Source organism: Podarcis gaigeae, assembly GCF_964106915.1.
Source record: "Podarcis gaigeae genome assembly, chromosome: 1".
NCBI classification, from domain to species: domain Eukaryota; kingdom Metazoa; phylum Chordata; class Lepidosauria; order Squamata; family Lacertidae; genus Podarcis; species Podarcis gaigeae.
Window position 1 is genome coordinate 78,803,079 of NC_139678.1, and position 27,064 is coordinate 78,830,142.

Sequence of the window (27,064 nt, forward strand, 5' to 3'; positions counted from 1 at the left end):
CATATCAATCAAAATGAGGGCTGCTACTAAGATTTTTTGTAATCCTTTAAATGTCATCATTTCCAAAATCTGCGATCATTTTCAAATCTCTTTTAATAAACTTTATCTGTATCTGTAATACAGTAAATATTCACTTTCCTGGCCCCAGGTACCACTAAAAGGTGCCACTAAAATGCCTCCTACAAAGAAATATAGAAATCACATACTAAAACAGGACAGGAAAAGTAGCTTTCCTTATATAGACTGTTCATGGAAACTTGAAAGGTAGTCCACTTTTCAAGTGGCCCTGCTCCATGCACAGGACAGAATTCTCCATACCTGCTGTGCGAACAGGGGGAGGGTGCCCTATGGCTTGCAATGAATAGGAGTATTGAATGAACATATTAGAACCCCTCCCAAAGTTCTGGAGCCATATCCCCATGAGGCCTAGATGGGAATTCTATTGATATCAGCTAGGCAGCATTAGAAGCCGTGTTGAGTCCAAAGAAGAAGAGTGGGACCCTAGCCAAGGGATCCCCACTGGCTTGCCCTTTAAACCAATTTTCATTTGCATCAATTTGTTCCCCAGCAATTCAACAACCTCATGGTCTCACTTGCTTGCTACGGGATGCACATTTAACTGTGGTGGACAAATCATGTCTTACATTTGAAAGTAGGAGGCTTCATTCCTCCTCTGAGTTACTTTTAAGCAAGTAATGAGGCTTTTCTTATATCCATCAGACCCAAACGTGTGACTATTATTATTTTTTAAATGTACATACTGGCTGGATTTGTTGTCTGTCCAGTTTTCTTCTGTATAGCAGTATGGAATGGATAGCATTGCCAGCTCTAGCTGCCTGTATAGTGGTAGGAGTAAAATAGAGGAAATCCTAAAGGATAAAGAGAATGGACAGGGATGAATGTTAGCAGAGCCGTACGTGCTCAAGAACATAAATGTTATCACAAATGCACATAACCCTACTGCTCACTGTTGAAAGGAAAGCTTTGCATGTATTTATTTTCATTTATATATAGTTCACACAACACAACAGCACCAGCTGCACACAAGCTTCTACTTTGTTAGGCCTTTGCTAGTAGTCACTGTCTTATTCACATGTAATAAAGAATATATTACTTGACTTCTGTTGCACCAAAGTGCATGTAGAGTTGCAGGTCAGAATGACATTCACTGAAAGTCATCTTCAGAAAACATCTTCCACCTTATTAATCAAGACACCGATTTGGTCTACACATCACGCTAAGGCAAACCATGGCTTAGTGTGAACGTATGAGCATGTGTGTTCCCAGAGATGAGACGGGAGTTGCTTCACTCCACCCTGGTAATTTTGCTGCTGAGATTCATGGAGTTAAGCTATAGCTGTCCAAAGATGGGCTCATGGCTTTGCTCTCTCCAGACTAAATACAAGCTGTAACCATGGTTTGTCCAGGAAAGCCATACTGCAAGCCTAACACGTTACGCTAAAGTTACAGATAGGTAGCCGTGTTGGTCTGCCATAGTCAAAACAAAAAAAATTCCTTCCAGTAGCACCTTAAAGACCAACTAAGTTAGTTCTTGGTATGAGCTTTCATGTGCATGCACACTTCTTCAGATACACTGAAATAGAAGTTTCCAGACCCTTCTATATAGTGAGAAGGTGGGGAGGGGTATTACTCAGAAGGGTGGTGGGAATGGGTGATTGGCAGATAGCTGTGATGAGCCTGTTGACGACTCTTAACGACTGCAATAGGTCTTACAGGAAAAAGCAAGGGGTGAGAAGGTGAAAAATGGCTTTGTCATGTATAATGAGATAAGAATCCAAGGTCTTTGTTCAGACCAGGACTCTCCATGGTTTTAAGTTTGGTGATAAGTTGCAATTCAGCAGCTTCTCTTTCCAGTCTATTTCTGAAATTCCTTTGTAATAAAACAGCTACTTTGAGATCTTGTATAGAATGTCCTGGGAGATTGAAGTGTTCTCCTACTGGTTTCTCTGTCTTGTGATTCCTGATGTCTGATTTATGTCCGTTTATTCTTTGGCGTAAGGTCTGGCCTGTTTGTCCAATATAGAGAGCTGAAGGACACAGCATTTGATGGCACAAACAGTACAACGCATCATCAGAGATCTACAACCTCTCCTGGACAATGACAGTTCTCTTTCTCAAGCTCTGGGAGGAAGACCTTTCATTGCCTACAGACAGCCACCCAATCTTAAACAACTCCTAACCCACAATAATACTACAACCAGACCTAACACGGACACTGGCACCAGAGCCTGCAATAAACCCAGATGCCAACTTTGCTGCCACATACACCCGGACAACACCATTACTGGCCCCAACAACATCACACATACCATCTCGGGACTATTTAATTGCTCATCGTCTAACATTGTGTATGCCATCAAATGCCAACAGTGTCCTTCAGCTCTCTATATTGGACGTTACGCTAAACCTAGGCTTAGTTCAATGTGGTACAGCAGCAAAATGACTAGGCGGAGGGAAGAGGTTGAGATCCCCATGCCTGGGGCTCACTCTTACCACAGTTTGGCTTAGTGTGACATGCAAACAGGGCAATATCTGGTATCCTTTTTCCAGTCCTCAGGGAGAGTTCCTGAATTTATGTAGTCAAAACATACATGAACAAGAAGGAGCTATCAGCAGGTGACATATAATTTAAAAACACACAACTTAACAGGATAACCCTCCCTTTCAAAACAAACAAACACCCAAGCCAAATGAGGATGGACATGGAATACTGACTGACCATTGTGGAATGGCTTGCAAAACGCTTTGGTTAGCAAAAATTAAAATGAAAAAATCCTAAGAGACGGAATCCCAAAAGAGCTCACTGTCGGCTGAATGTGCTTTGTAGTCACAGAACAAAGCATCTGGTGGACTGGGGTTGGGGAAATGGAAAATAGGGATCAAGGAATGGAATGGAATATTCTGAAAGGGGGCATGGCTGGCACACTGGAGGACTCTAAATTGCACCATTTCATACTGTTTCCTCTAACAGCAAACTTGATGACCTTACGTCTCATAGACAAGGAAGCGATTTTTGACCCTTGCAGGTCCCCAGACATGCAGAAAAAAATGATTTTAAAATACCCTCCCCAAAACAGCCTCTTAGTCATACCAGAATCTAATGCTACAATGCAAAAGAAGTTCTATCTTAGTGCACATGCTGGGAAGATTATGCATAATGAAGCAACCCCAAAAGTGAGTTGCTCCAGTTCAGGCAACTGGCATGTGGCTTGGTGTACAATTAAGGATGTTATGCCAGCTAAATTACATGCCCACAGAGCAGAGAACCTATGGATTTCCAGTTGTTGGGAATACAGCTCCCATCAGCCTCACCATGGCAATAATTAGGGATGGTGGGAGTTGTAGTCCAGCAACAACTGGATGGCATCAGGTTTCCCATCTCAGCCCTAAAGGAAGTGGCTCTGCGGGAGAAATGACGATGCCTTCAAAATTGTACCATTTACTCACCATTGCAAAATAATTACTGTTCACCATAATTGGTCCACGGCCTCGGAGGTAAATGTATTCTTCCCACCAATCACTAACCTATAAGAACAGCGAAAGAGATCAAAATAATTAATCAGTGACATTCACCAAGTAAAACAAAGTGCCCCAGTTACTGGGACATCAATACACTAAACAGCTGGATACACTTTGATTGTGAAAATGAAAACTGAATACAATCTCAGTATTATTTTCTACTTTTGCTAGAGAGCAAAACAAAAAATTATCAAGAGCGTCTGAAGGGCAATTTCTCTGATATTCAATAACCAAATGGAGTTCTTCTTTAGAAAGATCTCACTAGTAATGTTGGTACAAATTATTGAAGGTCGATTTCAAAACATTCCACTGGAAAAATGGTTATGTCCATGTGGAGATGGCAGTATTGAGTCAGTGGCTCATGTGCTTCTGGCTTGCACTCTTTATAAAGATTTGAGGAGTGAGGTTATTGCCCCTCTATTATTGTCCATGGCAGGTCACTCAAGCATTGCTACTGTTTGCTTTCTTTTAGCAGATCAAGATGATCAAGTGACAGCAAAAACTGCAAGGTTTTTAGCGGGGGCAATTAGAGTAAGATATATTATTTTATTATTGATGTAAACCTCCAAAATGTATTTTGTCTAGTTAAGTTTTTAACCTCTATCTTCAGTACATTTTATTTTATCGCTATGGCTAGTGGCTGATGCAAATAAAGATTCTTCTGATTCTGATTCTCACCAGAATTAGGTGAGTTGTTCAACTAGCCTACTCCCAATGTCAAGTAGCTCCTAGGTACCTGATGCTTGGTGCAAGTGGCTAAGGCAGAGTTAAGGATCTGATTAACCAGAGAAGCATCTGTGAATCAGTAGCATTGTGCAATGCCAATCTGGTTTGCCACATCAGCCCTGAGCTGTGGAAACAACATTTGAGACAGGTGCAAGAACAAACAGGCAGTTTTGCCTAGAGTCAAAGGGAGAACCTAAGAGTTTCAGCATTTGCACGTGGCTTACAAGTTTATTTTCACCATGCAGGAAAAGGCGGCTAACATAAGGGTTCAACAACTTAAGATAATTAAGCTTCATTATGAGATCAAACTAGTAATTTATTATGACCCAATATACCTGTAGGCTGTCAATACAGTTATCAGCCTTCCTAGCAGCAGGAATACAGATAATGCTTGCATAAAAAAAGCACCGGCCCTAGTGCTATGCCATTCGTTGAAAATGGTGGGATTACTATAAATATATTCCATAAAAACCTTTTAGAAGTCTTGACTATCTCCAGTCTCTGCAGTCAACACAAGAAACAGAATTTCTAAAACTGAAATGCTATCTTTTATTCTAAGTAGAGAAGCTTGGAAAATTTTAAAATTCAGGAATGAAGATTTGAGAAGCTTTTAACTGCATGACTTCATGAAAGCATTCAATTCATTTACTTACATAGTTTGTAGCCCACCAGGATTTCAGTTTCAAGTACCATTGTAGCTTTGGTCCTAGATTATGTGCAAAATCTTTGCCAAGGCCTTCCATCCTTTTAAATTCCTCATCGTTCATAAGTGGTCGAACTGATTCCAAATACTGGAATTGATAAGAAGAACTGGTGTCAATGCCGAAGGGTATACCAAAACCAAGTCAGTAATTTACAACAGAGCAGCAGCAACTGCCAGTGGGATACAGTGGGATGATCAAGAGAAACCCTAGTTACAGGATTTGTTGATGCTGTTGCAAGTCATCACTGGGAACCTGAGAAACAAGCTAACAAGAGCAACAGCAAGAAGATGGAAACAAGTCTCTATAAGAAAATAAGCGAGCAAGAGAGACTCGAAGAATGTCAAACTATCTGTTGCTTATATTTCCATTCAAACTACGATTAAAAAGGGTTTGCATCTACCGTCACCTTGTAGAAAATACCTGGAAATATTTTGTAGGTTGTTTTGTTTTGACTAGAAGATCTTCCAAATGGAGTTGCTAACCAGGACATTGTTTGCATGCATTGTTTGGAACTCCAGCTCACATCAGCCCCAGAAAGTGTGGCAGGTGATAAAGGATGATGGGAGTTTGAGTCCCACAACATTTGGAGTGCCACAGGTAAGCCATCCCTGAAGCAGATCATGTTGTTGTTTAGAAGAACTGACTCTTTATTGGAAGGTGTCATTCTCTCTATTCTGATGTTCAGGTGAGAGTGCCAATGTTTGTGCAGCAAAAACAGCACCGCACAAATGTACATAAGAGGAAAGTGTTAGCAGGCGCTGTGGAGACATGAAGCTTGCAAAAGTACAAAAAAAAAAACCTATGGTGAAAGGAGGAAAACCTTCACCTCCGACGAAGGTTAACACAACTGCACATGGGTCATAAATTGCACCTGACTCATCATACAAAGAAGTGTGGGAACAAGGTTCGTGTGGCGGGCCCCAACAGCCATTGTGCAGGCATGAGGCTGTGTGTGCTGGTAAAAGGAAAACTGGGGGTGGGGGAGGTGAATGAACGGCCAAGGACACAAGATGGAAGAGTTTAGAGCAGAGAAAGCTTAGTGGGGGAAGGGGGAAAAAAGTAGGAAAAAAGAACAGGGTATGTGGGGAGATAAAGAAACAAATGAGACAATAGGGGAAGGAATGAAGTGAAGACAGAGCAGGAACAGGCTGGAGAGGAGGAAATAGCAGCACAACTGACAGAGGAGAGGAGAGGAAAAAGGAGAAGTGAGAAAAAGCTGGAAGAGTGGAAGAGGAATTACAGATAAGGGAAAGGAAAGGAAATGAGAGAAACTAACCCATTAACTGAGCTCTAGCTTATGGCAAATTTCCAGGTCTCTAGCTATTAGCTATGTTCTTCCGCACATACAAATTTCATTTTACTATAGAAGCACAGCACCACAACTCCAAAATTTAGCGTGAACCATTCTCCCAGCAGCAATGAAAGAGATCAGTTCTCTGGCCCAGTTTCAATGTATATTCCTACATTGCAAAACTCTTTTTTGCAAGTCTGGAGTGTGTGTTGAGCTCATCATCTCTATCAGCATGCTGATCCTGGTGGGCTTAAACTATCATTCGTTGTTACATCTGAAACTGTTCCAGCCATGTTAAAACAATTGTTTAAGATCTTGGGTAGTAAACTAACATTAAATCAGTTTCTCATTTCTATTGTAAAGGGGAACTATAGTTAAGCTAGCCTGGAATGGTGTCTTGACGAAAGAAGACAAAGGAAGGGCAAGGAGGAAGAGTTTTGACCCAATACACCTTCTCCATCTACTAAACTGCAGTTTAGGAATCCATGAATATACCTCTGAACAATTCCCACAAATGGTTAAAACAAACAAAAACCTCTCTCTTCATGATATTGCCAGAAATTTGAATATGTTTGTATTACTTATCATTTTCAGAATGACAACATTTAAACAAGATCTTATAGTAATTCCTTACACTGTCCATATATAAAAGATAACTTGTGATCAAATTTCCAGAGATAATATCACAGATGTTTCAGTATGTTTTCTCCAACTGGGCCCATTTCACCATGCAATAAATTTTGTGTGCTGAAATTTGCACTCATATTGTAGCAAAATGTTATAGACTTTTGAAATAATATAATATGCTATATGCTGGGGGGGGGGTATTTCGTTTGGGGAAAAAATGCACTTTTAAAATTGTTTCCTTTCATCATCACGTACTGGTGATTTTCATAATGTAATTCTTAGGACAAAGTCCATTGAAGAAAACAATCACAAGACTCCAAGCCATTTAAAGATTACACAATGCAGACAGAAGATAAAAGACATGGAAATGTAAAGACTGACTATCTTGCCTTTAGGGGTATAAATAGAAGATAAAGTAAAGGTGTGCCCTTGAGTATTCTTGAGTTTGTTGTGAATGGATACAGACATACCTTAACCTAGAACCGAACTAATTAGAAATCATGCTACATCTTTATTGATGCATGTTTCTGGACAAGGAAAACAAGGGCAACATTCCATCTGGATTAAAGTTTGGGGGTGGGTTCAAAATACGCACCCTATTTACGGTATCTTTAATAGCAGGAACAGGAAGACGTGGCAAAGATGTCTGGAAACTGTACAACATTGGTTTACGACCCGAGAAAAGCTTCACTAGTGTCTGAAAATGAAACAGAAAAAAGCAACAGTTGAAATAAGTATTTATATTTTGTTTCCTAAATGTGCACTCTAAACCTTTGGACTTCCTTTGTACAAGGTAACCATAAAACACATGATCTCTTGCTAGCCTACTGCTTTCAAAGCTTGCAGAAGTTCTTTTTCACATGGCTTTTGGTTTATCGTCTTAATTCAGATAGCTGTACCAAGCTAACCCTAGCAACATTTCCCTGCATTCTTTCCTCCCAACTCATCTTTACCCTTGTAATCTCCTTCCGGTCAGGGACCCGACTAACTCATGTAAGGTTTTGTGTAAGTTGACAGCACAGTACTGAACTATTAATCATCTCTTCCTTCCCCACCTGGTGGCCTCCAGATGTTTTGGACTTCAACTCCCACCAACCTCATGGGAATTGTAGTCCAAGACATCTGGAGGCCACCAAATTGAGGAAGGCTGCTTTACTGGAATATTTTCAGTAGCGCAACTGTCAAGGACGGAGGAAAGAGCATAGGTATTCCACATGAACAGCCAGAACACTCAAGTGTTTCATGGTGCAGGACAGGACAGCTACATCCCTGGGAGCTAAAGCTTTTGAAGGGGGGTGAGGCATGTACACCAGATGTAGACCATCTAGACAACACTGAAGCATGTTGGCCTTTCCACTGGACTGCCTATATCTTCCGGAACTGCAGCCTGAGGCTGTGCCTTTGTGTGTGTCCAAGTGTGTTTATAAGTGTGCACTCAGGACACATTTGAGGATGGCTTGGGGATTTGGAAACTAGTTGAGGCTGGTGTGTGTTTAATGCTTGGTATTTGTCGTTCAAGAGCAGTATTTATGTTCGTTTTAGATTATTTCAGTGTTTTATTAGACCATTTTGTTCATCTGGGTTTTTGTTTTTTGTTTATTTTGGTATTCTACGTTGCCTGCTTCAATTATCTGCTCTGCTGCTTCGCTTCACCTCCACTGTTCATTAGGACAAACGAGGTACTGCTCCACCAATCTCTCTTTGCTCTCAGCTAGCCTCCACCCAGCTGCATTCTTACTTACAACTAATTGGGGGGGGGAGGGTAAAAGGCTATCAGCTTCTTAGATTCAGCAGTTGCCTTAGTACTGCTCAGCAGGGAGGAGGACAGGGACAAAACTATTATTAGCTGGCCCCACCTGGCGTTGGCTCTGCCTACTGTTGGTCTCCCTGCCTTCCACCTTAGCAGTCCCAGTGGGCACCAACCACAGCTGGATTAAACTTTCATTTTCTAAACTTTTGCAGAACACAGAAGTTCATACAATGAGCACAGATTAATAATGACACAATCAACCATTGTTCCCAAAGTTCTTTAATTAGGGAAATAAAGAAAAAATGTGAAAACAAGTTACAGTAAGGAAAGAAACTTGGGGGAAAAGCTAGACTGGTCAATCGTGTTGTAGTGAAATAGAATGCTGCAACCTAGTGAGTAAGCCAGTTAATTTAAAATATCTCAAATATCTGAGAATTTTAGTCCTGGGAGAAGAGAAGCAATATTAGTTATATTTCTTAACACACTTGCCATTTTAGTTATAATAAACAGCTTCCTGCCACTGTCCAGGAGTAAAAATCAAGACAGCAAAACAGATTAGTCATAACTATTCACACTGCTCAAGCTTAGCATTATAAGAAAAACTGGTCTTTTAAGTACTGGATTTGTAGAGCATGCCAAAAATTCCAGCCAATGAAAACACCAAGCCAGGCTGACACAATACTCTAAAGCCTTACCCTTCAGATAGAACCTGCATTCAAATGAGAAAGCTCTTGGGATCCTATCCGAAGAAAACTATCAGACATTTAATTTGCAACCAGTTTCTATTTCCCACAGAAGCATTCAACATACAATCTATCATTTCCCCTGAACTCCTTTTTACAGTCAAGTAACATATAAAAGGGACAGGATGTAATGACCACAAGACCACGTTCTTGGTAAGACCTGTTTACCAACAGGATACATTAGACTATTTATGCTGCAAGGCTACACAAGGGTGGGGGAGAAGTATTTCCTCCCAGCTACTTCCCCAACACCACCCAACACATTCTCCTCATGCTTTCTTCAAAATGAGGGAAGAATGGTAAGCCACCATCCGCCTCTCTGTAACACTGAGGAAGCTGCAAGTTCCTGACAGAAGTGGAATTTGGCTTGAGGTCCTTTTACCAAGGCTTGTGTTCCACTACTGAGAGAAACTAGTCACACTGTGGTCCTTTGGGAAGGCTAATTGTGTTGAACATCTAGCTATTCAAATATTGCAGTCAAGAGTAGCCAAGCTTCACCCAAGTGGAGGGCTATTCTGCCAGTTCACAAAATGTAACCAAAGGGAAATTTTTGAAGAATAAGTAGCAGCACCTCAGTGGCATTCCTTGGTTTCCATTAAATATTAAGGGGCAGAAACAAGAAGGAACTGGGAAGAAAAGTATTGAAGCTGCGCCCCTGAAAACTAAGTTACTAATGGCAGATATAATCAAGTAAGTGTCACATCAACTACATATTCCAAAATATAGAGAAATAAAAATCTCTTACCATCCATATCTTGGTTCCTGTGGAAAGTTTGCCATGTTCAGCAAACATCCACCCGTGGTAGGAAAGCAGCATCTTTAGCGTGTAGCGCATGGAGAAAATGAGGGCCACCCAGAGCCCCGTCCCAAAAAGAATCCCACTGACAATACCTTGCGTTTGGTTGGACATATAGCCTCTGTTAAAAAATAAAAAGAGAGAGCATCTGTTACTCCAATAATTCTGGACAAATGTAAAAGAGTGAAGCATATCAAAGTAGGTAAAGGTAAAGGTACCCCTGCCCGTACAGGCCAGTCTTGACAGACTCTGGGGTTGTGCGCCCATCTCACTCAAGAGGCCAGGGGCCAGCGCTGTCCGGAGACACTTCCGGGTCACGTGGCCAGCGTGACATCGCTGCTCTGGCGAGCCAGAGCCGCACACGGAAACGCCGTTTACCTTCCCGCTGGTAAGCGGTCCCTATTTATCTACTTGCACCCGGAGGTGCTTTCGAACTGCTAGGTTGGCAGGCGCTGGGACCGAGCAGCGGGAGCGCACCCCGCCGCAGGGATTCGAACCGCCGACCTTTCGATCGGCAAGTCCTAGGCGCTGAGGCTTTAACCCACAGCGCCACCTGCGTCCCATATCAAAGTAAGCCACTGTTAATAAGAAGAGATCATTCTGAACATTAGGACTGTGCTGAAATAGACCCCCCAATTCACCAAGGTGGCTTGTTTGATTATTTCCAGGCTAGGCCCCCAAAATGGCACAAATGATTAGGAGGAGGAATATACTTATTATGGCAGCCTCCCCTTTTCTTTTACTGTTTAAAAAACAACATTGATAGCAGTGATGGCTGTAACAGAGCCCCAGCCACCATGGTCCCCCTCATTCTCTTAGAATGAGACACTAGTGTATTTGCAGGGTGGACATGGAAGTCAATTACCCTTGGCTAGTGCTGGTGGCAGCCTTTTAAAAATTATAAGAGGTGGGGGAAGAGGAAGCTGCCAATACTAACATGGTAAATGCCTTGTTACCATGTTTCAACCCCACCTTCCACCTGCACCCACTCTTTCAGAAGAGGTACACATTTCAGGGCAGGTACACTGTTTCAGGGCAGGTACACTGTTTCATGGCTGGAGAGCTGCACTGCAAAATTCCGAGAAGCGTTAATTTTAAAGGATGGCTGTGTTTCAGTTCTTGCGTTTTTTTTCTAAGAAAGCGCAAATTAAATGTGAACTGGATCAAATTTCTTCCTCATTCCTAGTGCCAAGAAATGAAATTTCTCAGAGCTCTTTGTGAGTTCTTGCTGCACACGCACACATAGAGAGAGCTATATTGTGGTCCATAGACGCAGAATAGCTTGGTGCACCGTGTACTTGTCTCTGCATATAGATATAGAGACACTTAACTCTTCTCACTCCCCAACACTGTTGATAGAGCAGCAACTGCAAGGTAAGCATACGAAGGGGGGGGGGGACGGGACAAGATAGGATTCTACTCTATCATTATTATCTCACTTGAGCCAAACTGAGAAATGATGTACCACCCATCATTAAGACTAACCAGAAAAATCTATTCAATGCAAAGAGAGAGTTTACTTACGTTGTATCAAGGGTCTGGTTGATTTTAGCTATTAGTCCCAATGAAGGATCTATTTTGGCATACATTGTTGACATAACTCCTACTACTACAATAAGCCAGCTGGATGGACTAGCAGGATAGACTCCTGTGATGATGCCATTCTGGAAAGGCAAGAACATAAAAAGAGCCCTGCTGAGTCACAATAATATTATACTTTAATTTTCTGGATTCTGATGCACCCATTTAACACTTCTCAAACATATTTAGTGAACATATCCATGCGAATGTAGACTAACTCACGGCAGACTAACTCAGTGTTCTTTATGGAACACTGTTATGTATAATTAGCAAGAATGACGTGTGGATGAACTTCTTTTTAAAATGTATTGGAGACTGGTAAATATGGCAATAGTGTAAATATGGCGATATCTGGGAAGCTAAAAATCAGCACAGGACCCTCCAAACTGCACCCACCAAACCGGGAAGGGGTAGGGTGATACATGCCCACAACTATGATAGGCCCTTATGATGGATGTTTTCCTCACCTGGACTATCTCCTAGCATAGAAAGGCAGGCCCTAACAAAGGGGAAGAGCTCCTGGATTTCCAGATAACTTTATCTGGCAACAGGAAAGCCCTTTCATTTCCTTCTCTTGCTCATATAGCACTAGTGGGAAATACCAGATGAGTCAAATCTAAGCGGGGATTTGAACCCAGGTCTGCCTGGTCCAAGATCAATACCCAATACAATGCATCACTTTCTTAAGGGTCTACTTTTCAATGGCAGTAGGCAGTTCAGATGAAGTGAAAGTAAAGAAAGTGAGGGGAACATTTCATGGGTTTTCACTAAATCTATTTCAACATTTCAGAGTAAGATTCACACTATCTGGTTCCCACATTTCTGAAACATGTGGTTGCTAGTTAACCCAGGAGGAGGAAGACTTGGCAAGCAGCAGAGTGTTGCTTAACCACACCTCTACTCTGGTTCTGCTCTGACCAGACTTCATTTTGGTGATAGCCAGGAGGGATTACAGCCAGGAGGGGGGAAATGGACAGGGGTGGTGTATATACACACATCAACCAAAACTAGTGCTAAAATGCAAAATTGGGTATTCAGAAAAACCCTTGTTTGCTGCATAATATATGCCTCAGTCCCAAGTATAGTTTCAGATCTGCAATATGAGTTACCTTGAATCTGATGAATTTCTTCTTCCATGAGTAAAGACCAGATAGATAGATCTGCCTGAGAGCTTCATGGCTCATACGCAGATCAATTCCATCTGGGGTTACAGTAAACTGAAAGGCAACTGCCTGGTGGGCTTCCGCCATTTTTAGAATTTACCTGGCAAACAGAAAAACAAACAAATGTTTATTCATAGCTACTTAATTTGCATGAGAGAATTAGAAGCCAAGAATATGATATCTACTGCAAATTTGTAAAGGCGAGTAATCATCATCTTTGTTTACTGAAGGTATCAAATACTGCTTGAGTGCTACTCCAGTCCACATCATTAGGCAGCATTCAGTCATTTATACCTTCACCTGTAAGCCAAACTATGGGTGAGAATTTTGGTCATGCACACAGCCCTTGCACATGTAAGCAAAAATGTTGGCTAGTCTTCCATTAACTAAAGTTTCCAGTTTTGTTGGAACTGGGAAACTTTGATTTAACAGATTTGGAGAAGACCAAGATAGTAAGCCATAGTTAATGCTATGTTTTCCACCTTTTACAGCTCGGTTATGTGTGTGGCCAAAAAGCTCAGTCATATCTTAGCCTAGATATGCCTCATCATGCATGGGTGCCCACAATAACTTCAACAAGGCAACTGACAAGAAGTCTGTGCTCTGGAGTAATCACATTCTCTCATTAAGAACAAGTGCTATAGTGAAGCCAGACACTGCTTGCCAGAACCAAGATATTATTGATGGTCATAAGCCCACAGGAAAGATTTCAAGTAAAGCTTTTAAGCAACTGTTTTTCATATACAGATTTAACACCCTATTACTCCAGTGTAACAAATACTTAGAACATTCACTTCCATTAACAAGCAGAGTTCTTTTAGAGCAAATCTGGCAATTTGGTTCACTGCCCAACAACAGCCCAGCTCCTCTCTCCCCATTTTCCAATCCATCCAAACCATAACTGGATTAAGTTTTGCCACAATAAAATGAATACTCTTTTTAAAAAGAGAGATAAATGAACATTTAATTGAATACAATGCTTTTAAATATATTTTGATGAGGCCGACAGCGCTTTGGGCAGGATTGATGGCTGAATCAGCATTGGAATTGCTATGTACGTACTGGTAAATCTTGCATAGTGGAAAGAAACTGGGTTCCTCACATAGGAGAATAAAGCATAAACATTTCGATGATATATTGTAAGCTGCTGAAAAGATAGCTGCTTGTCAAAATCCATAAGCACATTCATGGCTGAGGAGGTGCCACCTGATTTATATCTCATTCTCTTCTTTGGTACACTATGGCCTAAAGCAGGGGTAAGGAAACATGTAGGCCTCTAGATGATTTTGGACTTCCAAACCCACTCAGTATGGCCAATGGTGAGGCACGTTGGGAGTTGTAGTCCAACAACATGTGCTAAAGGCTTCCTACAACTGACCTACAGCTTTATTTAAAACAAATGTGCGTAGATAAAGCTGATCTTCATGTAGCAATACAACATTAGCCACAGACCAAGTCACAGGTTGGGGATGGGACTAGTATATAGCCAGGAAAGAGTGACAGAGGATTAAGGGAAGATTGGCTTTAAAAGGAAGACACAAGAATGAAATGACAGTGCAGAAGACAACTTTATCATATTTGCTGTCAGTGTTAACTCTGGAAGCACATGTATATGCCACTGGGCAAATGAAACAAATGAAAAATAGTTGGGGACTAAACACTTCCTCTTCTAATGAATACAGGACTTCAACATTCTTTGCAGTAGTCAAGCATGATACAAGTTTAAATGGAAGCTTCCATTTCTACATCAGGCCCTTAACAAGGTCTGTGACAACATTATTGTTCACTGGCAGAATGAGAGCTGCTTCCTTCCCCGGTGGAGGAGGGCCCAGAGCTTTGTAGCAGAGCTTGTGGCTTTGCATGCAAAACTAGGATCTCCAGTTAAAATTATCCAGTAGCAGTTGATTGCAAAACGTCTGTCCAAAATCTTCAAGAGCTGCTTCGTGAGTAGGCAAAATTGCTCTAGATGGGCAAATATTCTGATCTGCTATGAAGCAGCTTCCTGTGTTCTTAGTGGCTGGTTTGATTCTCATTTCTAACTTCTTAAGCAATGAATTCTAGGCAAGATATATGAATAGTTGCATGAAAATTAGAGTTAATTGTATTTCATGTAAAGAGAAAACTAGGGTCTCAGACACTGATGTTGAAAACTAGCTCCCCACCCCCACCCCTCTAAATTTTAAAACTGAATGCTTTTTCGTTTCCACCACATGAATTCCCAAAGAAAATGCTCACTCAATACAGTGGCTCCTCGGGTTAAGAACTTAATTCATTCCAGAGGTCCGTTCTTAACCTGAAACTGTTCTTAACCTGAAGCACCACTTTAGCTAACGGGGCCTCCTGCTGCTGCGCCGCCACTGCACGATTTCTGTTCTCATCCTGAAGCAAAGTTCTTAACCCGAGGTAATATTTCTGGGTTAGCGGAGTCTGTAACCTGAAGCGTATGTAACCTGAAGCGTATGTAACCCGAGGTACCACTGTATTATTTCTCTGCACCAGTTATTATCAACTTAGGGTCCACAGACCCCCAGGGAGTCTATGTAACCCACCCAGAGGTTCCACTGCACCATTCACATAACGAAAACTACTACAGAGATATCAAAATTCTCACAAGTAGGGTGTCCATAGCTTGGCTTTTGGAAAACAGGGCATCCGCAGTATTTCGCAAATTGGGAACCACTGCTCTGCACTCATGGACAAATATGAGAGGTCAAAATGCTACTCTGATGAAGGCTAAAATATATGAAACTTAAAGGATATGGCAGTGGGCTTATCTGCACTGTGCTCTGTAGCTTTCCTAGAGAAAACCCACCCTTTAGCGCTGAATTGGAGCAAATGGCAATCTGTGCAAAACCGAAATTGTTGTTTGTTGTGCTTCAGCTTTAAAGAGTGGGTTTTTGCAGGGGAAACTCCGGGGTAGAAAAAATAACCCACTCAGACACATAGCTTTAAAGCACAGACCTGTGCCTGGAAAGTACTGTACAGGGCAAAGGTAAGTATGGATATGCCTTCAGCCCTAGCAGTGTCACTAACACTTCACTTACATGAGTTTGTAGTTTCCCTCCCTTAAATAACAAAATATGATTTAGTATTATAAGCACAAAGTTGAGTATTAAAGAAACCCTGAACTATCATTTCTCTTTTAAGATTATTCTCCCGCTTTCTAAATGAGATTTTTTAAATAGTCTGCTGTACAGCACTTTTCCCCGCCTCCACATTTCTAAAGCAGTCACATGTTTGCTCAGAAAAGTGGGTGAAAGGCCACAGCACTACAGAGCATGTGCGTTTATGCAGGGGGGGAAATGCAGATCACTACTGCAGGGAAAGCAAAAGCTATACAAAATTACGCAAACGAAAAAATGAGGAAGCTTTTATTTGGGTTGCCGGCGTGTCATTTGGCAAAGTACCCTTGGCCAGGCTTTGCTAAAGGAAGAGTAAAGATTTACACACACACACACACACACACACACACACACACGGCTTGAGACAATCTCTCCACTTAGCATAGTTCTCCCAAGTTCTCAATGCCAACAGCATCTGTGCTACATCTGAATGATTTCCTCTGTAGTCATACCAATATGCTTTAGGGGAAAATAGCACAATGTGTTCTCAGAAGGAATGGATGTAACTATTCCACTGTCTCAACTGATCAAAGGAGCAATTCAATATGTGTGTTGCAGTATCAAGTAAAAATGATTTAAAGAGAAGTAGTTACTGCTAATAGCAGTATTAGTTATTTTTTACTGACCTACAACAAAACACAACATACAAAAAAAAAAAGCACACAGTCAGGAATACGAAACAGAACAGATTTCATATCTTTAAGAAGCAAAATGTCCAATCTCTGTTAATATATGTAAATACGTATATTGATTACAATTCTGCTACCAACAATGGTTATCTTTTAACCCAACATGCCCCTGATCCATACTGAACATCTAGCCCTTCTGAAGACTTTAGTACATGAGACATTAGAAAGCTATGTATTTTATAGCAGCTTCATTAACTTATAACCCCAGAATTTTGGTTTCCCTCCAAACTGATGTCAAAGTTTGTGCTTAATGAAGCTTTTATATAGCGTCAGATCTAGAAAACTAGAACTACAGTCATACCTCATGTTACGTCCGCTTCATGTTACGTTCTTTCAGATTACGTCCCATGGCGACCCGGAAGTACCAGAAAGGATTACTTCCGGGTTTCGCCGCTGGTGCATAAGCGGTGAATCGCAACCCGCGCATGCGCAGACACGCCACTGCGGGTTGTGCTCTTTTCATGTTGCGAACGGGCCTCCGGAATGAGATCCCGTTTGCAAACAGAGGTACCACTGTATTCCATTAGACAACAGGGTGAAGTCCATTACTGTGCCATTTCACTCCACTGCCAAGGAACTGCTTTCTCCCTGTGGATTTAGGTATCCAGTCACTGACCTTGGGCTAGGAAAATCAGAAGACTCCCTGCAGTTTTGGATACGTTATTACATTCTGCTGATCTAAGTGCTTGCAGTGTTTGCAAAATCCAGGGCAACAAGGACTCAAACAATAGGAAGAGACTAATAATGCATTCAAATAATGCAGAAGTGGAGAGCCACATTTCCTCAAGGGCAGGCTTCCTCAAACTTGGCCCTCCAGAAGTTTTGAGACTACAATTCCCATCATCCCTGACCACTGGTCCTGCTAGCTAGGGATCATGGGAGTTGTAGGCCAAAAACATCTGGAGGGCAGAGTTTGAGGAAGCCTGCTCAAGGGCAACTTTCAAGGGGTTGCACACCTGTGGTGGGTGCGCTCAGAGCAACAGTTGAATCATACGAAAGTTGGGTGTTTCTGCAGAAATACACTACCTCTCTTCAGCAAAACAAAAAAGAGGCATTGTCACAGTTCAAAGACACAATCAAACCAGGCAAAAACACTTGAGGAGGTTGCTGAGCAGGACAAGTGAGGAGTATGGTCTAGGGAGATTGCCAAGAGATGCACAGAGAGGCCTGGAGGGCTGCATTTAACCCCCAGGCCTGACATTCAGTACCCCTAAAATAATACAAGCACCATTTAGAAAAAAGCAGAGTAGATGGTAGAAAATGTTTTAGTATTTTCATGGGGAAATAGCATGTTTCGTTTAGTGGCAACGCAATCAATCAATCAAAACTTTATTAGCAAAGCCAACAGGCCACAGCTATACAAAAATTAAAAATAGAAATAAGGATAAAAGGGAGAAAAGAACAAGCAAAAGGAGGTCCGTCAGATGAACAAGTCTGTCACTCAGATGGTGGCCCTCAATTTCATAGCTCTTTCGATGTACCTCGCGACCTTCTCTGTTATCTGACTATCCGTATCAGATAAGAGGAAATACAGTGTGATGTCTGGTGAACGGCCGGGGTTGGAGAGAATGAGTGGAGTAATAATCTCATTCCTTAGGTCTTTGTAAAGGGGGCAGGATAGGAAGACGTGGGACACTGTTTCCGTGTTACCATCTCCACATGGGCAGAGTCGTTTTTCAAATGGAGTCTTTTGGTAGCGACCTTCGAGTACGGCAGAAGGGAGAACATCCCATCTAGCCAATGTAAAGGCACGTCTGTATTTTGGGATGGTTAATTTAAACAAATATGAAGCTGGAGAGTCAAAATGAGAAGGGGGAAAGTAGGTATACCATGGGCACAGTTTCTTTAAGATAGTCAGGTTGTTTTGCCGTTCAATGTCTTTCAGGCGCTGGCCTATTAGACTCTTTGCTTTAATGAGGCCCATTGATAGTAGGGACTGTGAATGCAGACCGCATGTAAGAAGTTTTTGATGCACAGTTTTGAACCACTTGCTTTTGTGGGGTTAGTGGCAACGTAATGGCTATGTTTATATTGGTTTTGTATATTTTGACACTGTTTTAAAACAATGTTAAATAACTGCCAGTCTAGAAATAGTTTAAACGTATAAGTTGAACATAGTATCAAAATCCTAATATCCTAGGGTGGGAAGCTCTGGTTAATTTTGCCAGAAGTTTTCCCACCTTCATGTCACTTGTTAAGGCTGTGGTCCTCAACCAAGTGTGGCATAAAGTGAGCGAGCTAAAAGGAAAATAAAAATAATTGGACAAGATCAAAGATGGATGTAGCCTGATCACAAGTATGAAGAAGGTGATCACATTTACTAAGGCACATTCTAAGAACTAGAAGCCTTCAACTAGAAAGAAATAAAATGGGAGAAGGAGCAAGGTTGTTGGCATCCACCTGTCTCGAGAGACAATGGAGTGCGCCTCTGAGAATGAAGTCAAACCACCGTGTTAGCAGCACCCAAGTGACCTCTCTGGGGCACAAGCCTGGCCAGTGTGTATGGAGGTTCTCAGCTGCCCAGACGACAAGCCCCCTGCCCTCAGCCTCGTTGATGTGGTCCAAAGAGCAACACATTTGGCACCAGCCTGGCTGCAGGATTTTCCAGAAGGTGTACACAGTACCATCCAACTGTCTTAGGGACTCCACTCTGAATTAGTGTTTTCTTCTCCAAATGGGCTATCTTCCCAGGTAGACAAGCCCCATCTGGGGACCCACAGGTTGAGAACCGCTGCTCTAACTCATCAAGGGTTTAAGACCCATCAGCTACCCTCACCTGACTTAGCCAGCTAGTTGAACCCATTTCTGGTGTGTGGCCACTGTCACATGCTAACAGCCTCTAGAAGCCACAGGTGAGAGCTGAGTGGGTTGGGACGAAAGAAAAAGTACCCAAGAAAAAGCACAACGCTTCCCCCAAAAGAGGTACTACCATGACTACAAAGAAAACACAGTAGAGAAGAATGCCAACCTGAAAAGGCTTGCACAAGCTAGAGAAGGAAAATGAGTAGAGAGTTACTGGAAACTAATCTATGGCTTGGAACTCTAGAAATATTGTGTGTGCTTTTCTGGAATGAAGCACATTATATGCCAATGTCAGAGAACTAAACTCAGATTCTCAACGTAGCTACACAGCCTCTGCAAGTCACATCATGAGCCAACGGACAAACAGAAACCCTACGTGGCAAGGAAAACAAAGTAGTACAAAACAGCAGGTCAGCCAAGGACAACGTCACTGACAGCTGTGCAAGTTCACTTGCGCTTTCCCATCAATAGTCTAAAGGTAAGCAACTCTTTGAAGGCACCCTGTTTTTATCATAAGCTGCAATAAACATTAAAAGGTTAATAGATCAATAGGCTTTACTCAAACCTAGAACAACTGGTTGTTTCTTTTAATGAAAGAACAGGTATATTTTAATGCAAAGCCATATGGGTACGCAGAGATGCTGTTCTCTTTTCCGAAATCTGCAAGCTTCTCATTCACTTCTAGGGGGCAACATAATCAATGTGGCATGCCCCAAGATCCTTTGCACCAAACTGGTACAGAATGCTGTCTGCAACTCACCAGTGATATGCTGGTATTAGTAATACCCATCCCAGAGAAGGTGGCTAAGACTAAGGAGTTCAGGACATAACTAGAGAAAGCAGAGAGGCTCCCCACTTTATGTCAACTGGCCTCTCCCACCACAGGCATGCTGGTAACAGCAAGGTTCTTAATGCTCCTTGAGGTTACAAATTTCTTGCCTTGATTAGAACTGGTATTTGTCCATGGGGCAAATCATAAAATCTAGATAAGAAGTGTACTCCTGAAACTGAGCATTGTCAAATTACTGTAAGAGTAGTGGTCATAAAGAATTATCTATGTGTTCCTTAGAAAGAACAGACACTAGTTAATAATTACTGCTTCAGTGTGGTTGCTGCCCCATATGTTAACAGTGAGACCACACGGAAGGTGTCTATTGTTGCCTCCAATGTCAGAACCACTTGGAGTACAGTTTCCCCATTACATACATTACCACGAAAACATGGGAAGCAGCCATGTAAATGCAACACCCATTTCATTAAGGTATGAACTGGCTATAGGTCAGAATGCAAACACAAGATCCAGTATGAAAATGCTATCACATTAGATTTCTCATAAAAGCGGTTAATAATTTTCAGAATAAGACAATGGGACCACCCCTTCCTTGTTGTAATAGAAACAAGGCTTATCGTCTGCAGGACATGCTGAAAAGTACCGGTAAGTTGTGTTTGTTTTTAACTTCACTATAGACAGTAGCAATTTCAATTGCATTTCAAAGCAGTTTTCCTCAGATTTCTCCTTCACTTATAAATATTCCACTTGAGAATAAAGGAAGAGAACTATGGCTTTACAACTTTGGGTGTATGCACATAATTCTTAAGAGACCACTGCAAATATTTCTCAAGTTTCAGATATGCAAAGAAAGAGATAGCAGAAAGAATGACAGATTTGAAGAAACACGCACCAAACCACACCGATGGAAGCGAAGGCTCAGAAAAAGCTCAATATGGAGGCCAAATGGCCAAAATATTGGGAGATTCTGGAACAGGAGGATGACAAACTGAACCTGCAGAGTTTCGAGAAACTAAAAGATAAAGTGCGAGATTGGCTTCATTATTATCAAATAAGGGAGGCTTATAACTTGGACAAAAAAAATTGGTTTCCAGGTGGAAAAATGAAAATTGGAAACAGAACTGTTAGATCCCAAAACTAAGATATTATCAAGAATGTATAACTTGCTGTTGAAATGGAATACTCAGGATGAAATGGTTAAATCTGCTATGATAAAATGGGCACAAGATGTTGGACATAACATAATGTTTGCTGACTGGGAACAGTTGTGGACCACAGGTATGAAATTCACGGCATGTAATGCCTTAAGAGAGAATATTATGAAAATGATATACAGGTGGTACATGACACCAGTCAAGCTTGCAAAAATATACCATTTGCCCGATAATAAGTGTTGGAAGTGTAAAGAAAATGAAGGTACATTCTTTCACCTTTGGTGGACGTGCCCAAAGATTAAAGCTTTCTGGGAAATGATCTATAATGAAATGAAAAAAGTATTTAAATATACCTTTCTGAAGAAACCAGAGGCCTTTCTCCTGGGCATGGTCGGCCAATTGGTGCCAAAGAAGGATAGAACTTTCTTTATGTATGCTACAACAGCAGCAAGAATACTCATCGCAAAGTATTGGAAGACACAAGATCTACCTACCTTGGAAGAATGGCAGATGAAAGTGATAGACTATATGGAATTGGCGGAAATGACTGGCAGAATTCGAGACCAGGGAGAAGAGTTGGTGGAAGAAGACTGGAAGAAATTTAAAAACTATTTGCAGAAACACTGTAAAATTAATGAATGTTAAAATGATGTAGGATTGAAATGAGATGGCCTTAGCAACAAAGTTAAAAGAATATGTAAAAATGGATTGATAATTAGACGAAAATATGAAGTTCAACATGTTAAGATATAAAATTAAGATAAAAACAAAGAGGGTAAGGATTTGCTGAACTACCATTTAAACTGGAATACAAAAAAGGGAGGCGTGAGTAGGTCAGGAAAATAAGTAAATGAACCTTAAGACATGAAAAGATTGGTTTGTTTTTGTGCTTTTTTTACTTATCACTTATTTTTTATGTATTTTGTATCTTTCATTTCTATTTTTGTATTTTTATTTTTTATTTTTTCTTCTGTAACTCTTTCCTGTTTATAAAATCTTAATAAATGTCTTTTTAAAAACAAACCACTTTGATTATTTAACTTTTTATAAGTTCCTTTCACTGGTTTACAGAATTCTCCAATAAACAGAAAAAATCAACAGTTATTCTCTATATTTAAATAGCCTCATTTTGTAAAAGATTGAACTGTGTTTCCCAAGTACTCAACATAATTACTATGTTACACCAAAAGGAGCAAAAAGGGCGAGAAACCATGGGTATCATGCCAAGGACGGCAGGCACACAGATTAATTTACTGGACGAACAAATCTAACAAGCACAAAACACATTCAAGTCTAACAAATGTATTGTGACATAATTGGTTAATCTCTAAGGGAGCACAAACTCTTGCTTGTATTGGCTACAACAGAGGAATATGGCAACCCATGTGGAAGTCTAACAGGAGATAGAAATACGTCTAGAACTAAAGTTTACTGTCAAATATCAGAATACCCAATTTTATAAAAAGGTTATATAAAAGGAAAATAACTGCTTTCCATGAAATATGTCCCCAGATCCTTGGAGCTGGCAGTGAAGACAACTTATCTCCAACAACAGGGCACGCTGCTACTTTTGCTTTTGTACAACTGAGTATTTTCCAGAAGCAATACTGCAAGCAGGAAGACAGCGTCTACTACAGTATTTCCGTTTCTAACAACGCAAGAAAACATACTTGACCTACAACGAGTTCCCAAAATAGTGCCTTCTTGTGCCTTTTCTTTAGTCCGGCCTCTCATCCCCACCCCCCGTTTTATTAGGCCCTGGTGATTTAATTTTATGGAGTCATGCAATATGTCATCTGAAAGGCACTTCTGCAAAGCAGCGTACTTCTTGAAACCCCACCCTTCCTCCACAGCAAAGAAAGATCACATGACGGACTCAGAAAAGTAGGCAAAAGGTTACGCTGATGCACACAACACACCACCAAACTACAAAAGCTCCGCTTGCCTTTCACGCTCTAGCCTTGATTCTGTTTCAACATCCCAATTCTTAGAAATGGGAAGCACCATCAATGTCCCAAGAAAACGATAAAGCACTTTGAATGATTCACACATACAAAAGGAAATTCACAGTACGACTAAAATTCAGTGCTTTCGTAAACACAAGCTAACCTGGCAACAAATTCAACCCTCAGATTTATAAAAGTATAACATGGATATACAATATGGGCTGCAGGGAGTGAGAGAACAGGATACACTTCTCTCTCTTGTGCTGCTCATTTCTTGATTATGTCCCTGTCCTGCACCCAAATACTATTCTAGGTCCCAGGGCTTTCAAAAGGACATACATCCACATAACTTTGCATAGGATTAAAAATTCGTATAGCACAATCCTATGCATGTTCACTCAAAGACCTACGAAGTTCAATGAGACTCCCATTGTGGATGGAAGAGAAAAGCATGAGAACCTTTTCTGTGAGGTTTCTTGTAACATCTAGGCTTATTTTTACTATTATTTCTCTCTCAGCATCATGCACTTCGGGCGTCCACCACTCAACTTTGGGAACAACATAAAGTGCTGCCTACCATTCTTAAAAACACGATGCATTCACAAGATGCCCCCACTTTTCAAATGCTTCATTGTTATGGCCCCCAGCCTCCCTATGCCAAGTGTGCATTGTCTGGTGAAATACTTTATGTCTAGCCGAATACGTGGAAGGCTAAAACCCCAACCACCTACCTCTGATCAGTGCCAGCCTGAGATATTTTGTTACCGTAGGCAAACATCCTGACAGCACCCCAATGCCCGCACCCCCACCTCCGGATCCCCACTCCATCCCCACCACTGCAACTGTACTCTCACCTGCGACTTTGCCCACACTGCCTCCACAATGCAGTGGCAAGGGCACAGCAGACAATGGTGCTGTGCCAGTGGTGTGGGAAGCTGTAGTGGGACTGGCAGTGGCACATCCGTGGGGGCAGGGAGGGGGTTGGATCTGCCGCCTGAGGCAAATGGTTTCACTTCGCCTCCTGCTGCTGCCGCCTTCAAATCTCCCCTGCCTTGAATTCAGCACTGTTGACATTTCAAGGTATTCCACAGTTTTCAAGTCTGGTTTTTGCACAGAATGGGAAGATCCAATGTGTAAGCTTCCACCTGCCCTATATTAGAATGAAGTGTTTCAGGACTTTCAAAACCCCATGCTAAGATGGTCATTGGCTCCTCTGTTGCAGAGGTGATGTGGCTAGGTCACAGAAATCTCAAGCATTAGGAAGCAGTGAGCACTTGGCTTAATACACATTTGATGGCACTGCACATGTGTTAACACCACAATAGCTACTTTTTATTTTGTCCATACTAAGACTATTCCTAATCTGCAGCTATTTGAGGAATCAATTACATGCTTGCAGCTAATATTGAAGACACTTTCCATTTAAAGGTGTGAGAAACAGGATCCTGCTTATACTATCTCACCCAGCTATTCCAGTTATACTAGAACTACCACATTGCTCACGGCAATTTATCCCAAATGTATAGGGCCATGGTCAGGGGGTTGGTGCAGTAAATGATTTTAAAATAAAATGTTTAGAAATTCCTCACAAGAGCCCACTAAGAAGCCATCATCATCTTCTCTAAGCAGTAGCCAAGATATAAGCTCAGCCATTATTATGAGAAATTCATATTAAAACAAAAGCTTCCTTAAAACCAAAGTTTGCATAATGCCCTGTGTTTCCTCAGTATTAAATGAAGGTCTACAAGTTCCTGCAAGGCTCAGATTCTTGGCAATATGCACAGCTGCAGGCTCCAGAATTACAGCATTAGTGGTTTATAGGGATAGGTTTACCTGTACACAATGTCCAAAGATTATGTATTATTTACCCAATTCCAAAATACACCCCCACTGCTGTCAACTCATCGCTGAAAGCAATGTTCTCAAGAGGTGCAACCAGTTCATTTTTTCCACTATTTGTATTGTATAGAGCTGCCCTTCCTCTGCAAAATGCACACTAGGGAAACAGAGGGTTTAACTGTACTAGGGAAACATTCTTTATTATGAAAACTACAGCTGCAATTCTACACTTACTTATCTGGGAGTAAGGCTCTTGAACCCTATGGGCTTACTTTTGAGACTGAACTGTAAACTATCCAGTGATTTTAAGGTGTGTGTGTTTTTAAAAAAAGAAACAATTTGATTGCCTGACTTCTAATGAAGTCCCCCCCCCCAAAAAAAACCCAATGTTTGTACATCACTGTATGCCATTGATAATATCAAAGGGTATAATTTCCTGTCAAGGTGAGACAGCATTTGTTTATTATATGTTGTCAGCCACTCCTCAGAGAAGACCATATCGTGAGCAACCTGGACTTTAAGAGATTACAACGGAGCACTGTTTGCTCAGTAGTTCTTACTTAGTGGCAAAAGGTTTCACTCCAATGCAAAATACCAGCTAAGTTCAAGTAAAAGCTGGAAGGAAAAATAGTATTTTAATAGCACAAGCAGAAGTCCTGCTGTGTTCAGCTGGGCTTGCATCCAAGTTAAGGAGACACCATGCAAAACTTCAGTCTAAATTTCCGTTTCCTAATCTTTGACAGGACTCGATGAGCTCAAGGGGAGCAAAGAGTTGTGCTCCGTTAGGCAGCAGAAGACCCTCCTCCTGTCCCAGCTTGCTGCATGAACGGAGGGAAGATTATAAACCGCGATTCTCCAATGGCCCCTCTTGAACACCCAGGAGCCAAGTTGCTCCCCACCCTGGGATGTCCTTCCTCCCGCTAAGCGCCAGGGAGCCGCGGAAGAGGAAGGCGCTCACGTGGGAAGGGACTCTCTCGCGCACGCCGTCTCTCTCCTAGACAGTCCCTCAGACGGCGAGCGGAGCACCCCCCGGGCACGGGAACCCCCGGGCACTCCCCGCCCCAGTATCGTCGCCCCCTCCGAGCCTCGCGTGCTCATCTAGATGTGCGCGGGGCCACCCTCCCTAAACGAGAACCGAAAGACACCAAACGCGGGTGGGGGGACGGGGGGGGCAGAAAGACACAACTTACGGGCTATCCGGCGAGGAGGGAAAGGGGCGCCTCCTCGCAGGCGGCTGTGAGGAGACGGAGAGAGAGCGCGCAAGAGTGCGCGAGGGAAGCACGCGCGCAGTGCAGCACCCTGGAGCGCCGCCGCTGCTGCTACCGGCTGGGTCCGGATTGGCCGAGCTGCCAGGAGAAGGGCGGGGCCGGGGCCGAGAAACGGGAATTGCCGCTCCGGGGTGACTGGGCGGGGAAGGAGGAGGCAGCAGCAGCAGCAGCAGCAGCAGCAGCAGCGGGCGCAAAGTGCGAAGCCGGAGGAGGAGGCGCGGCAGGGGCGCGTTCGGGCAGGGCGAAGGCAGCAGCGGGGCGGAGCTCGGAGGAGCTGAGGTGGAGAGAGGGAGGAGCGAGGCGGCCTCTGCCCTCGCGCGCGCCTCCCAAAGAACAAGCGGGGCTCTTCTGGGCTTGGAAGGAGAGAGGAGGGCTCCCTCTTTCTCATGCCGGAGCGCGCCTGCAGTACTGGTAGTCCGAGGGAAGAGAGGACGGGCTTTCCAAGCCCCTTTTCTCTCCCCGGGGAGGAAGCGGCACAGTCCCGCAGTCCCTACTCAAAGCCCCGGGAATGGAAGCGTGGCGCTCCTGGGCCT

General features: G+C 42.3%; 1 protein-coding gene across 4 annotated transcripts in view; it reads right to left on the reverse strand.

Moving 5' to 3' along the window:
- Positions 1-26,786, reverse strand: part of CPT1A (carnitine palmitoyltransferase 1A) — a 47,640-nt gene extending 20,854 nt beyond the window's left edge. Inside the window, exons 1-8 of one of the 4 annotated variants that reach the window (XM_083756730.1) lie at positions 26,454-26,786; positions 12,868-13,021; positions 11,702-11,841; positions 10,127-10,298; positions 7,484-7,585; positions 4,920-5,057; positions 3,469-3,546; positions 762-869 (exon numbers count right to left, since the gene is read on the reverse strand). In XM_083756730.1, the coding sequence (XP_083612856.1) occupies positions 762-869; positions 3,469-3,546; positions 4,920-5,057; positions 7,484-7,585; positions 10,127-10,298; positions 11,702-11,841; positions 12,868-13,008 (879 nt within the window). In that variant the 5' untranslated portion in view covers positions 13,009-13,021; positions 26,454-26,786. Of the gene's footprint in view, positions 1-761; positions 870-3,468; positions 3,547-4,919; positions 5,058-7,483; positions 7,586-10,126; positions 10,299-11,701; positions 11,842-12,867; positions 13,022-23,157; positions 23,322-26,453 lie in introns of those variants that run through there. The other 3 variants (XM_083756728.1, XM_083756731.1, XM_083756729.1) reach the window with 3 other exon arrangements.
- Positions 26,787-27,064: the final 278 nt, after the last annotated feature.